A 14378-nucleotide genomic window follows, 5' to 3' on the forward strand; every position below is an offset into this window, starting at 1 on the left:
TGTGTCTACTGACAACCTTCCTTTCAGTTGTCAAATCAGGAAACCAGAGAGGTACTTGCCTTAGAGCAAAAAAAACTTTCGATATACTGACAACTGAAGCAAGTATTTTATTAGGTCCTGTAAAGACAGAGAACACAGCTGGATCACATTTAATGCAGTCCTTTACACAAGACTTCCTCCCTATCCCACTTACCCTCCTGTCTATCTGCTATATGCCCTTAAGTTGTTTCCGACTTGGTGTAAGGGTTAGGAGCATGCAGTCTAATCTGACGAGCCAGGTTTGATTTGATTCCCGCTCCCTCACATGCAGCCAGCTGGGTGACCTTGGGTTCACCACAGCACTGATAAAGCTGTTCTGGGAGTGATAATGTCAGAACACTGTCAGCTTCACCTACCTCACAGGGTGTCTGTTGTGGGGAGAGGAAAGGGAAGGTGATTGTGAGCCACTTTGAGACTCTTTCTAGTAGAGAAAAACAGCATATAAGAACAAATACTACTTATTGGTAACCCTATGAATTAATGATCTCCAAAGCATCCTATCATTGCAAGCCTTTCTCTGATCTTGCCAATTTAAATGCTGCAGCTTCCCTTATTGTCTCAGTCCATCTCATGTCCTGTTCTAGGATTTGCCATTTAGTTTAGGATTGTCTATGGATGCACATCTAGGTTTGTTGGGCCTACTTTCTGATGAGTGGCTCAAATTCATCCGCCCATCTGTCTCCCTAGTATATAGATCTGCCTGTCCATTACCCTGGTTCAAATGTTGTGTATGTTTTCACATGCATGCACAATTCAATTTCAGTTTCAAGAAGGGATGCATCCAACTGACATAGGAACAAGTTAGTGAAAAGGTGTTTCGAGATGTGAAAGCAATTCCAATTGCCAAAAACAAATACGGGTCCAAAAGTACCCCAATCTATGAATTTGGGAAACAAATTCACATCCAGCCATCTAACATTGGTAGCAAAAGTATGAAGGTTTAACAGAATCCACATAAACAGTAGCTTCATAATTCCAGATCTTTATTAACAATTCTTATTCAGCCTGCCACCAACTTGAGACTCATACATAGGATTTCCCTTGTTTCATCAGACACCAATTAAAGGAGAAAAAGTGACATCAGCACATGGAACAATCCCAAATCCTAAGGTTTCATGTAGATGTTAATCATTGGAAGTGGACAAAGGACTCTAGCACCACCTTCTGGAACCTATCCTCTAGGTAGGACAAGAACCACCAGTATAGTACTCCTTAACTCCCAGTTCAGAAGGGACAGCATAAGTACACTAACTAAAACCACTGACATGTCCAAGAGAATCAACAAGTCAGCTGTGTCCTCATATCATATACAGGGGATTCAGTGGTACAATGGTAACAGTACACACTTCAGTCTTTGTAGGAATTCTAGAACTTTTATGCAGATGAGATTAGCCACTGTAACAGGGTACACTTTTCTTTAGTTTGGACTTCTATAAAACACACAGTCATTATATACAAGACCTTTACCTTAAGTGGGGGAGCATACTGATTGTGAGTAAAGGGTTCATGGAGAAAGTTTCCCATAGACAAGTGGTTCTCAACCTTCCTAATGCTGTGACCCTTTAATACAGTTCCTCATGTTGTGGTGACCACAACCATAAAATTATGTAAGTGTTCTTCCACAGAAATTAAACCAAAACTGACCAATGGCATGAAAATCCATTGTTCATGATTGTATATAAATGGGCTATAAATTGTATATAAATTGGCAGGCGCCTTCAGGAGGAGAGGCAACAGTTGCAGCACCCCCCCCCCCCCCCGTGAAGCTGCTCACCCTGCCGCGACCCAGTGTGAAAGGGTTGTTCAACCCCCCCCCCAAAGTGGTCCCAACCCCCAGATTGAGAACCACTGCTATAGACTAAGACAGGAGGGAATGTGGTGAAGTTGGCATCATTAGAGTGGGACACACAAGAAGTCTGGACAAGCCCAGGAATGGGATAGACTGAAACTTATTGTAACTTAGCAGAATCTTCACCTGTAAGTCACTAATTCCTCTGAAACAAAATAAAGAGAACCAGAAGCCTTATAAATAAATGTAATCTTTATTTTACCAAATATAATTTATCAGTTAAGTTGACATTTGTCAATTCAGTTATAGCAACTATAAATAATTAAGAATTCTCTGAATAGAAGTGTAAACCAATCATTTTCATTTTCAGCCAGATCTAGATATACATGGATTTGAGTGCAACTGATGAGAAAAAAATTATTCTACAGGAAATCCTGTTTAAACACCCCATTTTTATTCCAACCCTAACCCCACTGCAGACAAAACAAATATTAGAGATATCACCCAAGCAGCTCTAAGCACTCAGCTTTTGAACCTTGGGCTAAATCTTGTGACTAATACAAGAGTTGAACACAGACGTTAATTAGGGGGGGGGGAGAATAACATGACAAAAACACTTGCATGAAGTTCCATGAGTTTGTGTGTCAGGTCAACATTTAAGATAGTGAGACAAAGCTAATTTTAGAAGTTCAAGAGGCAATGGGATAAAAGTTTCAGGCCCTCATTAATGCACATAGAATGTTGCAAGTTATTTTGTGAAGGTCCATTTTAGACCAGAACCTAAATACATTCAAGGTTCTTATGGGGGAGGGAGCTCTTCAGCTACTCTTGAGGATTAGACTTCAGCAGTTAGTGTCAGAAGTAAGGCAACCCTAATGTCATCATCTTGACATCATCCACATTACTGGTGCTCTCTTGCAATGGAAGGATTGCCCTACAGACACCTTCTCATAGTGATCCCACATATCCTACGTGGGGCACGATAAGCAGAAACTGCTGTGAACAGCCCAGTGTAAAAAAGGTCTATAGCACTACTCTGAAGTAATCCCAGTTCAAGCATCAGTCACACAGGTCCAACTGAGCCATTGCTATGTTGCTTAGGGACCAACCAACTGCCTTCCAGTGGTCTTGTTTTGATTATGCTTTCAGAATTTGAACAATACTGCTAAAGGCTTGAACCCTAAATTCATAGTAAATGGAAACTTCTTTTGATGATGCATCTAATACTGAGGTTGAACCAAGGTACTTACTGCTGGCAACAGTGTCCTTATTGATCAAGGTAGAGCTAGCCAACCTTCTGAAGGAAATATCCATCCAATTAATATAAAATTGTATTAGGGCCTGTTTAGAGTTGCCAATCAAATCAGGGACCTTGGCTTTCACAGAGACCTGAAATTCTTGATATAAATATAATCATGCTCCTTCACCTTTATTTGAGAAAGAATCACATACATAATGAAGTAATATGCCACTGCTCATGCAAAAGCAGGGACAAACTAATTGAGTAGCTTGGAAATCCAGTAAGCCTTATTTGTAGTCAACTGAAACTCCAGCAACTTTAGATTTACAGCATTTAATCTAATAATGAAAAAAAAATCAGGCACAGCAGACTCCCTGGCTACAAAGACACCATTCTGAAGAACCCTTTAGTACTGTGGTGAATGAAAAGGATCCCCTTCCATACATTTCATGCAAGTGGGAGCTATTTAGGATATTTATACTTATGTGTACTGAATTGCTCATACAACTATTCCATGCACACAACCAGCACAGAGAATGGGAATCAAAACTACAGATCAGCATTCAACAATCAAGTTGCACTCAAAAAAAAAAAAAAGAGGGGGTGGGAAAAAAAGGAAATTCCTGCTAATGCAAGCAGATCTGTGTGACCCATTTTTCAAACTATGGTTGCCCTGGTGGTAAGCCATTGGTTGAAGAATACAGTAAACAAAATATTTGAAGTGTTTAACCTTACTTAGGACATACTTAGGATATGAGAAACAACATTTCCCCAGTGAAGCACTGTGTCAGTTTTTGGCCAGTGTAACATACTTCTCTAGACATAAAATAGGCCAAATACTATAGGAGATCCAAACTTCTCTCAGTCCCGCTATAACATGGTAGTGTCAAAAACTGAAAGATGGCATAATGCAAAGGCAAGAAATGTGGCAAGTACATGTCAGTATTTAGGGAACAATAGCTCAGAAGAGCAGGCACATATAATTAACAGTCACAGACCCTCTATGTGATCTAATATTCCATACAAAACTCACAAGTGAAGAGTTTTCAACCATGAATGTTTATGAAGGCCTTTACTGCAAAAACAACTGCCTTATGGTATGCTAGGAATAATATGAAAGATGCTAACCAGGGAAGTCAAAAATCTATTGTATGGAGTTTTAAATCCACTCAATCTTGTATCAAGTTCCCTAGCTGTTGGTAGATGGAAAGCAATCTTAGTTCAGAGTGTAGGAACATGGCTTAGCTCCAGAAAACTTAAGACTACTCTTAGTACCAGACATCCATGATACCAACAGAGTGTTCTGGATTCTACTTAGTTCACAACTTTGCAGATCATGTGGCCCCTACACAGTGCTGGCAAGGAAGCAATATTTTTTAAAGCTGGTGGATGAGTAAGCATCCAGGGTACATAATTTGCTGTGTAAAAAAGTGAAAATGTAACCTTTGGGAGTGGAGATGGGCTATATTTTGGCAGCTTATGTTTAAAGGAGTTTAATATTTTCCAATGAGAATTGGCATGATGCCATGAAAAATGACATAGCCCTACCTTTTCAGGAGGGCAGGGAAGGATTAGAATATATAAAATGGCAGCACCTTGATTGGCGCATCTTACCAGTATGAACAATGGCTAGTATTCAAGAGCTGAGCTTTGGATGAACAAGTATTTTAGAGCTCAGCTTTCATGCTCTTATTAGCAAATTTGGTGGTAGAAAGAAATACTGCAGGTCAACTCAATGTCCATTCAAGATCTCATTCATCAGCAAAGGGAAGTATGTAATACATAACAGCAAACTTCAATTTTGCTATTTGCACAAAGATCAAAGGTATTGGCCTAATCAGAGAGAACACTACTAGTGCAAACAAGCCGGCAGTGGATATGCAGTAAGTATGTAGTAGCTACAAACCATTTAATCAGTTTCCAAACACAGTTGTTAGGTGAAGAACTCTTGCCCCTAGTTTAATAACAAAATAAACCTGAATTGCATCACAAACATTTAAAAAAAAATGTGGACAGACAAGTGGCCCTTTACATTTAGCGTCCCATGTGGGTTCAGAATGAGGGAAGTGATGTTTCATTAAAATCTGAATTGCTGATCCATTTTCTATAACATTCTATTAGTTTAGACATTAATTATGAAATTGCACTTGGTGATTGTCTTTACACTTTTTTGTTTTGCCCTTCTTAAAACTATTTTTTTCCTGTACAAACTTGGCTTGAAATATAAACCACATAAAATTCCCATTGAAAATAATGAGAATCCAATATCAAAGTTGAAGTCCCAAAGAGAGACAAAAGGTGGCAGCAAGACTTGGGGGGAGGAGGGAATGTCACTGAACAAGAAGAGCTGGGAAGTGGAAAAAAAGTCATGGAAGGGTGCCTTTAATCCCCCACATCTGTGTCCCGGTCTCCAATGAGCCAGAGGATGTGAAAGCTGAGTGCCAAGAAACCTGTCCCAAGCAAGTCACCCAGTGCTGTCAAATAAGGAATTGAAAAGTTGTCCGGGTCCAGGCCTCTGCCCCACATCCAGTGGACCATCCAGTCAGCAATGTAGAGAAGAATGAAAACCTAGAAGACAAAAGCAAAGTGGTCACATTAGCCACAAGTCTAGGCACTATAACAGATTTAGTCAAATGCATCTTAGGCCTTTGCTTTTGACAAGCTATTCCTGTCTCCAGCCCATTTCTGGTTTCATAGGGAGGTTAATCAACCATACAGAAGAATTGGTCATTATACAATTTATTTGGGCTGGACATCAGCACTACCTCAGGGCAGGAGGACAGACAAATGGGCATGGAGGTTAAAAGCCCCATTTCAAATGCCAGAGTAAGCAATGGTAGCTAGTTAGCTTGTGCACACCAGCCATTCTTCCTGCCTACCCCACTCAACCTCTTCAGCTCTTGAGTCTTCCAATCAACCTGGCAGATGATGCACCTCAAGGACAGCGACCTGAACAAACCAGCCACTCACCCTGCTAATGTGATGCCGGTTTGATGTTCCCTCCTCTAGTTGGGGGGAGATAACGGACAGAAAGGTCACCCCAGAGAAGCAGAGAGAAGCCAAGACAGCCACTGGCATCCATATTCACTTTTTGGCTGCAGCTATTGTCCCATAGCAGGAGGTGTTTCTTTCCGTTCTCAGCAAATAATGTCTGAGCGCACAGGTGTACATGCATGCACAAAGTACTTAATTGATGAAGGCATTGTGCACAGTAAGTTCTCAGAAGAGAAGGTTTACTGGGTGGTGGGGAACTTATTCAGCTCTAACTAGCAGCACTACAAGCATCAGCCACTAAGGGCTGTGACTGTCCTTACTGAATTGGAAAGCTCTACCTTATGGGTCTCTGACTACATTCTGACTACATCTGGAATGTAGTTGTTAGGAAACTCCCTGTACAAAGAACTGGGAAACTTCAAATTTTAAGATACGCTTACTAGCCTGCTAAAGCTTCTTTCCAACTTCTCAAGTGACTGCCAGCCTGTCAGGGGGCTGCAGCCTATATTTAGCGCCTGCCTTTCTCTTCCTGATGATTCATTCCCACCAGCTTTAGTTCAGCTCCACCCATCCACCCCATACAAACAGCTACTTCAACAAACACTGAGTGGGGCGTCAGCAGGTCGGAAGATCCCCTCCCACACCGTTTGTCCAAGGATTATGCAAAGCCCAGACCCACAGCAGACAGCTAAGGGTAATCGGCATCTCCAGGATTCCTTTCTCATGCACTGACTCCCATTCCATTATTCATCCTGCCCAACTTGTCAGCCTGTAGTTGTGCAAGATAAAGCTTGGACAAGGGAAAGGGGAATGCCAAAAGAAATACTGGCCACCTTGCTTCCCTGCAGGCAGGCAGGCCGATTAGTGTCATCCTGTAGGTACGCAGCCTGCCTGGACAGACAGTTTAGAGCAGAGGTTTAGGAACTCATTCGTTATGAGAGCCAAATCTTACTTTGTTGGGCCAGCCCACATGTGCCACAAAAATCTAATGCCAAGTACCAGAGAGATAAACTTTATAAAGGACATAGGCAAACTCAATTAACATTACTTTCTACTCATACAAATATGCTCAAATACTAAATTTCCTATAACAGTCTTTGATAAATGATATCTCTGGCATTGAGCCTCTTGTGGCGCAGAGTGGTAAGGCAGCCGTCTGAAAGCTTTGCCCATTGAGGCTGGGAGTTCGATCCCAGCAGCCGGCTCAAGGTTGACTCAGCCTTCCATCCTTCCGAGGTCGGTAAAATGAGTACCCAGCTTGCTGGGGGGTAAACGGTAATGACTGGGGAAGGCACTGGCAAACCACCCCGTATTGAGTCTGCCATGAAAACGCTAGAGGGCGTCACCCCAAGGGTCAGACATGACTCGGTGCTTGCACAGGGGATACCTTTACCTTTACCTTTATCTCTGGCATTGAATTATTCCATCCAAACCTGGAGTCAGTATTGGTGCTGTTGCAATCTTGAGTGTGGCATTTAGGCACATATCTGTAAGCTTTTGATTTATTGATTTTTATTAAGAAAACAGCTGTTCACAGACATACGGTGCCCCAAACAGGAAATTTTAGTAGCAAACACTGGTAATAATGTAAATGCCAACTTCAGAAAACTTATCCTTCAGTACAGTGGCATTACTCCCCAACCTAGCTGCAACATGTGGTCTCCTTTCATTAGTAGGTGGGGTGCAGTGCAAATGTTCCATTTTGTCAGCGCTACTGACTCGCTAAGTGTAAGCTGCCTTGAGTATGCCTTCTACCTTAAGAGAGATTTTCTTGTCCATTCCACCCCTCCTCTGGCACAAATTCCATGGGTCCACTTCCCTTTCTGAAAATGTACTTCCCCACTACACTACATCAACATTTCTCTATGAAACTATGCAAGTATTTTTGCTTTCTTCCCCACTTGACTAAGAAACACAAATAATATAAGCTCCCCAAGGAAATGGAGTCACTGCCTTCAATACTTGCTCATTCTTCTGCAAATATCACAAACCCTCCAGATTCACCAGCCATCTGTCCATGATCAGAACTCCTAAATCAGTCCTTTTCTCCCATCACTCAGCCATACCAATCCACTCTCCTCCAAATTTCAAGTCTGCTCCCACTGACCACTCCTTTCCTTACACTTCTGTCCCATTTAGAGACCTGACCTTCCGTAAAGACACTCTTACACCCCAAAGTGCTGAGGTTTGAGCTTGTGGACAAACACCTAGGAGGTCCAGGTTCATAAGACCCAGTCTGCCCTGAAAGTTGCTGGGGGACTTTGGGCCCATCATTCTTTCAGCCTAATGTACCCTGCACAACTGTTGTGAGAACAAAAACATAGATGACAAGAATGCTACTTGTAAATTGCTATGGATCCCCATCTGGGGAGAAAAGCAATGACCGATGCCTAGAAAATAAAAAGGACGCAACAAAATCTTATTAAGTCTTCAGGTTTGCTCAAGGCTCCTGTTTTATCCTTGCCTCCAACTTCTCCCCTGCTCTTGTATACTACCCTCTCCCCAAAACACTCAGCTCCTTCCTTTATCCCAATAGCTATATTTCTCCTCCCTCCTTTGGCTTTCCAAGCACAGTTCCCACCACACCCCCCACTGGATACATTTCAACCCTCCTCTCTGGTGCCCTACCTCCTCTCCTGTATACTCCAACCCCTGCAGCTCTTTAGTTTGGGCCAGTTTTGAGCCAGGCCCAAAAGGAGCCAGGCCTGTTCCGGACTGATGCCAAATACACGTCTTGAGGGCCAGCCCTGGGAGGGGGAGGGGTACAGGTACATTGGCCTTAAAGATTAGAACCTGATTCAGGATTGAACCAGGAGCCAACACAGCTGCCTGAGGACAGGTTTGATATGGGTTCTCCACAGTGTTCTAGAAAGAACCCAAGTGAGAACCTAAGCTACTGAATTATGGACCAGTTGCAGTCTCCAGATCAGGGACAAGAACAGGCCTGTATAGAGCAAGTTGCAGTAATCCAGCCTGGAAGTGACCATCACATGGATCGCTATGGCTAGGTGTTCCGGGGAAACTAGTAATTTAGCTTGGCAAAGACAGTAAAACAGTGGTCCCCAACCTTTTTATCACAGGGGACCGGTCAACGCTTGACAATTTTACTGAGGCCCGAACGGGGGGTAGTCTTTTTGCTGAGGGACGTCGCCGCCGCCTTAGTCCCTGCTCCACTTGCTTTCCCGCCGTCCGCTGGGGGGCTCTGCCAGCAGCAGCAGCGCAGTGCCATGCCAAGGGGGAGCCCCAGCCATGGCGGCCGGTGGAGAGCACCAAAGGTAAGCCGGCAGCAGAGTGGCAGGGCAGCCCCCAAGGCAGCAGCCAGAGAGGAGGATGAGGAGGAGTCGCGGACCGGTACCAACTGATATGCGGACCGGCACCGGTCCCCGGACCGGGGTTGGGGACCACTGCAGTAAAACACCAGCTGTGCCTCTCTAGTGACCTGTGCCTCTATAGACAAGGAGACAGCTGCACCCCATCTAGAGTGGACAAATGCACTTCCTCTCCAATCCCTTTCCTACCTAGCCATAGGACTTCTGTCTTTGAGGGGTTGAGTTTCAGATAACTGTGCTTGATCGAAGCCATCACAACATCCAGACAAATGACTTGGGAAGGGGAGTGGGTTGAGTCTGGCTAGCTGTCCATCAGGATGCAGAGCTGGATGTCATAGGCATATTGATGACACCCAAGTCCAAACCCACAGCTGGGCAAGAGGGTGCATAAAAACGTTGAATAACAGGAGGGATAAAACTGTGCTCTAAGGAACCCTAGAAGGGAGCTGGCAGCAGTGAGATTGTTTGTCTCCCACAGTGGCCCTCTGCCCATGGCCCTGGAGAAAGGAGATGCAGCACTATTGATTTAAAAGCAGTATTACAACAATGACTTCAGTATTCCAATGTGAGTATTTCTCCGGGATATCCTAGAGTTTCATTTAACTGTGATATTTCAAATGCTTTGTGCTCAGCTTTCAGTTTTAAAGATCTGGAAATTTCTCTGCTGAATTCCTGACTCAGCATATTTTCTTTGTAACTGCAGAGAGTCCAACACATTCTGACTGCCAGTGTCAGTAGAGAGGCACCATTATTTCAGCAATTGAAGACTATTCTCACAAATCCTTACCTTTTGGGCTTCTCCCTTCAGAGGTGAGTTGGGTGGCTACCAGAGAGATCTTTTCCGGTAGTGCCTCCTCTTGTGGAATGTCCTTCCCCCTTGAGGCCCACCTAGCAATTATGTTGGTTTCTTTTAGGCACCTGGCCAAATGCTGGTTCAAAGTTTTTTATTACATTTAAAAACAAACCAAAGTTATGTTTGTGTGGAAATGCTTGTTTAAAGTTGTCTGTGGCCTATTTTTATTATCTGTTTTTATGTTGTCCTGTTATTTCTAATGCTCTATTTTAATTAATATACTTTAATGTTTTGTTTATTATTTTTATTTTGTAAGCCACTTTGGCAGTGAGGTGGCATAAAATTGTTCTGAATAAACTAAAAGTGTTTTAAATCTGGGTGGTCATTCAGTTGCCATAACACAATTCCCTAAAACTACTGGTATGCTATACAGATTTTTCAAATTCTTTAAGTATGTTTTCTACTTTTGAGATATAAAAAAGCTCCAATTTGCAGGGATTTGAAAAATGTGTCTTTAACAGATAAAAATATTTTAAAAGGGAAGTTTGAATGGCGCAGAGATTTAAATAACCAAGTGGAAGGAATGAAGAAAAAATGGTGCCATGGGACTAAATTTCATTCACTCTATGTGACCCAACACATTTCACTCAAATGTTCTTGAGCATGTAGTACACTTAAGCAAGTATAAATATATTAAAGAATATAAGAGCAATATATGTTAAGCTTACAGTAATCCATTGCAAACAGAGAAGGGATCATCAAAACTGACTTGCATTGTTTCAAAGTGTCAGTCTCTTTCCCACCAGCCAGCTGTGAACAAAAACCTGCTGTCCTTGTATACATCTATCAAAGTCAGGGCAGGCCAAGTAATGCTCTTATTTAACCCACAGGGTGCCATGGTTGCTAGTTGAAAGATTCATTCAGCCTCTTTTCAGCTGAGAGTCTTATGGCTGTGTGAGCTATAACTGGTCCAAAATTTTAATGCTAGATATTAAAGGTAAAGGTAAAGGTATCCCCTGTGCAAGCACCGAGTCATGTCTGACCCTTGGGGTGACGCCCTCTAGCGTTTTCATGGCAGACTCAATACGGGGTGGTTTGCCAGTGCCTTCCCCAGTCATCACCGTTTACCCCCCAGCAAGCTGGGTACTCATTTTACCGACCTCGGAAGGATGGAAGGCTGAGTTTACCTTGAGCCAGCTGCTGGGATTGAACTCCCTGCCTCATGGGCAGAGCTTCAGACAGCTGCCTTACCACTCTGCGCCACAAGAGGCTCTTAATGCTAGATATTATGGTGCCCCAATTTTTTAATGCCAGATACTATGCTTGTCTTCAACAGTATGTCTCTTTGAATTCCTTTTTGCTTCCCCAGTATAAATTACATTGCATTTACTCTTAAGTACACCACATAATTTTAATTGCATGTTGTAAAAGTAGTTTAAAGTGTATTTCTGATTATCACGTAGATTGACAAAGTTCTTCATAGTACTGGTATATTTACTGTAGGCACAACTGTTACGTGAGATGGAAAGACTGATCCTAGCAAAATTATTTGTCAGTTAGCTGGTCAGGCTGTGATACAGTGTTCCAGTTTCTCTCTTAAATTGCCAGTTCTCTTAAAAGTAGTAACCAAGTTTCTGATGTGGAACACACCTTCTAGCATGCCATGTTAGGGGATGGAAGGGGACTTCGCAGCAACACAAGCGTACTGTTATGACAGTGTGTTTGTGCGTGTGTCTGAGAGAGAGGAAGGAATCTATTTATCCATGTGTGTGTAGACTCACACCATCTCAGCATACTCCCCCCCCCCCCCCAATGTGCCACATAAGGAGCAAGAATCCTTGTGGAAAGACTTTTTAAAATGACAAGTTGAATGCTGTCAAATACCACAGGAAAGGGTGCAGCAATATCTGTCACCAGGGAATTCAAGAATGCTAAATGTGGACATTATTCAAAGAAAAGTGACATCACAAGGTAGTCCTACAGAAGAGCTACCAGTTTTAGAAGACGGCTATAAAGTCTTAAAGACAGGGAATTGCTGATTCTATAGCATCCTTGTATTATAGGTGTTGTTGTTGTTAGGTGCAAAGTCGTGTCCGACCCATCGCGACCCCATGGACAATGATCCTCCAGGCCTTCCTGGAGTCCTTCCTTCTCATGAGGTGGCCAAAGTATTTGAGTTTCATCTTCAGGATCTGGCCTTCTAAGGAGCAGTCATAGCTGATCTCCTCCAGGACTGACCGGTTTGTTCACCTTGCAGTCCAAGGGACTCGCAAGAGTCTTCTCCAGCACCAGAGTTCAAAAGCCTCAATTCTTGGATGCTCGGCCTTCCTTATGGTCCAACTTTCACAGCCATACGTTGCAACTGGGAATACCATAGCCTTGACTAAACGCACTTTTGTTGGCAGGGTGATGTCTCTGCTTTTTACGATGCTATCTAGATTTGCCATAGCTTTCCTCCCCAGGAGCCAGTGTCTTTTAATTTCTTTGCTGCAGTCCCCATCTGCAGTGATCTTGGAGCCCAGGAAAATAAAATCTGTCACTATCTCCATTTCTTCCCCATCTATTTGCCAGGAATTGAGAGGGCTGGATGCCATGATCTTTGTTTTCTTGATGTTGAGTTTCAAGCCAACTTTTGCACTCTCCTCCTTCACCTGCATCAACAGGCTCTTTAGTTCCTCTTCACTTTCTGCCATTAGAGTGGTATCATCTGCATATCGGAGGTTGTTGATATTTCTCCCTGCAATCTTGATCCCAATTTGTGACTCCTCTAATCCCGACTTTCTCATGATGTGCTCCGCATAGAAGTTAAATAGGCAAGGCGACAGTATATGTACCAGTTTAACACCACACTTCTTTGCCAACTAGCAATTCTTTTGCCACCTCCTTCACCCTGGCTGTTACTCCTCTCACATGCTTTATTGGAATGCAGAAGGAACTTATTTTAACTCTGAAATCTCTTTCCTATGAGACAAGAATATATGCTAGCCCACAAACAATCCAGGTGAATGGGCCCTTACATTAAAAGCCACTGTACTAAAATGATATTCAGCTCTGTCATTTCTAAGCAGTTGCCCAGGAAAGATGTACTGAGCTCATTTTAGAACTATTTCCAGAGAAAGCACCATTCCCTTAACTGTATGAGTCAGTTGGATTTCCATGATCAATATAATCTGCATCTACTCTTCTAGTCACATCCCAGTCAATAAATGGCCATGGCTTACCTGGAGAAGTGCTGCTGTCATGTAGAAAACAATAAAGATCAAGGTGAGTGTCGTGTGGCCACCCCGCATTGAACTGATAGTGTAAAGGAAAACTAAGTGGCCAGGAACCACCAGGAGAAAGAGCACCCGGGCAGACTGGGAATTCACATCTGTAGGACACATAAACAGAAAGCAGAGGAGTTAAACAGGCACAGAGAAGTTCCAAAAGGAACCGAGCCCCCTTCATTATTTCTGCCTCAGTTCTGCCCATTGGACATAAATACATGTGAGGACTATATATGCTACAAACAAATCTGAATTCCTTGAACCATATAGGAGAGAGGTAGTTTAGACATTTATTAACAACAACAACAACATATTAAACTCTTACTGTGTCTTCCCCCCCCCAATCATACAACTTATAAAATAAAAATAAAATAAGCTACATTTTATTCCTGGACTACATAGATGTGCAATTAGTTTGGTTTATCAGGGGTCACAGAAAGATCAAAATCTGCAGACAAAAGTCTGTAAAAGGTACCAACCTGTATCAGAGAGCAACGCTTATAAGGGAACCCCTCCAGACTTACTTTATTTTTTTTACATTTTCCCCCACCTCCATCAGGGCTACACATATTCAAAGATTTATGTCAGCTTCCCAGATCTCAAGGTGATCATAGAAAAAAGATCACAACTTGTCAGAAGGTGCTGGATTCTGCATTACAAGTTTTATCCTTTGCAGCCCTGTTGTAAGCACAGACATATGAATTCTAGGCAAGGCTACACTTTAGGAGAACTGTAATGCAGAGCCCAGAAATTTAACTCTCTGCTAGCAGAAATTTATGGACTGATCTAGACCCAGCCTCTGGCATTACTACAAAAGCTAGCTGAAGATTTAACAGTTGAAAATGCAAAAATATGCAAGGCTGTTCATTAATTCTTCAATAAGGTAAAGGTAAAGGTATCCCCTGTGCAAGCACCGAGAGTCATGTCT

At 42.7% G+C, this 14378-nt stretch overlaps 1 protein-coding gene across 5 annotated transcripts in view; it reads right to left on the minus strand.

Moving 5' to 3' along the window:
- Window positions 1–2062: 2062 nt before the first annotated feature.
- Window positions 2063–14378, minus strand: part of SLC41A1 (solute carrier family 41 member 1) — a 38564-nt gene continuing 26248 nt past the window's right edge. For all 5 annotated transcript variants that reach the window (XM_077334758.1, XM_077334761.1, XM_077334757.1 and 2 more), the window contains exons 10-11: window positions 13406–13554; window positions 2063–5636 (exon numbers count right to left, since the gene is read on the minus strand). In XM_077334758.1, the coding sequence (XP_077190873.1) occupies window positions 5451–5636; window positions 13406–13554 (335 nt within the window). In that variant the 3' untranslated portion in view covers window positions 2063–5450. The remainder of the gene's footprint in view (window positions 5637–13405; window positions 13555–14378) is intronic.

The sequence above is a fragment of the Paroedura picta genome, chromosome 4 (assembly GCF_049243985.1).
Source record: "Paroedura picta isolate Pp20150507F chromosome 4, Ppicta_v3.0, whole genome shotgun sequence".
In the NCBI taxonomy this organism is placed as follows: Eukaryota; Metazoa; Chordata; class Lepidosauria; order Squamata; family Gekkonidae; genus Paroedura; species Paroedura picta.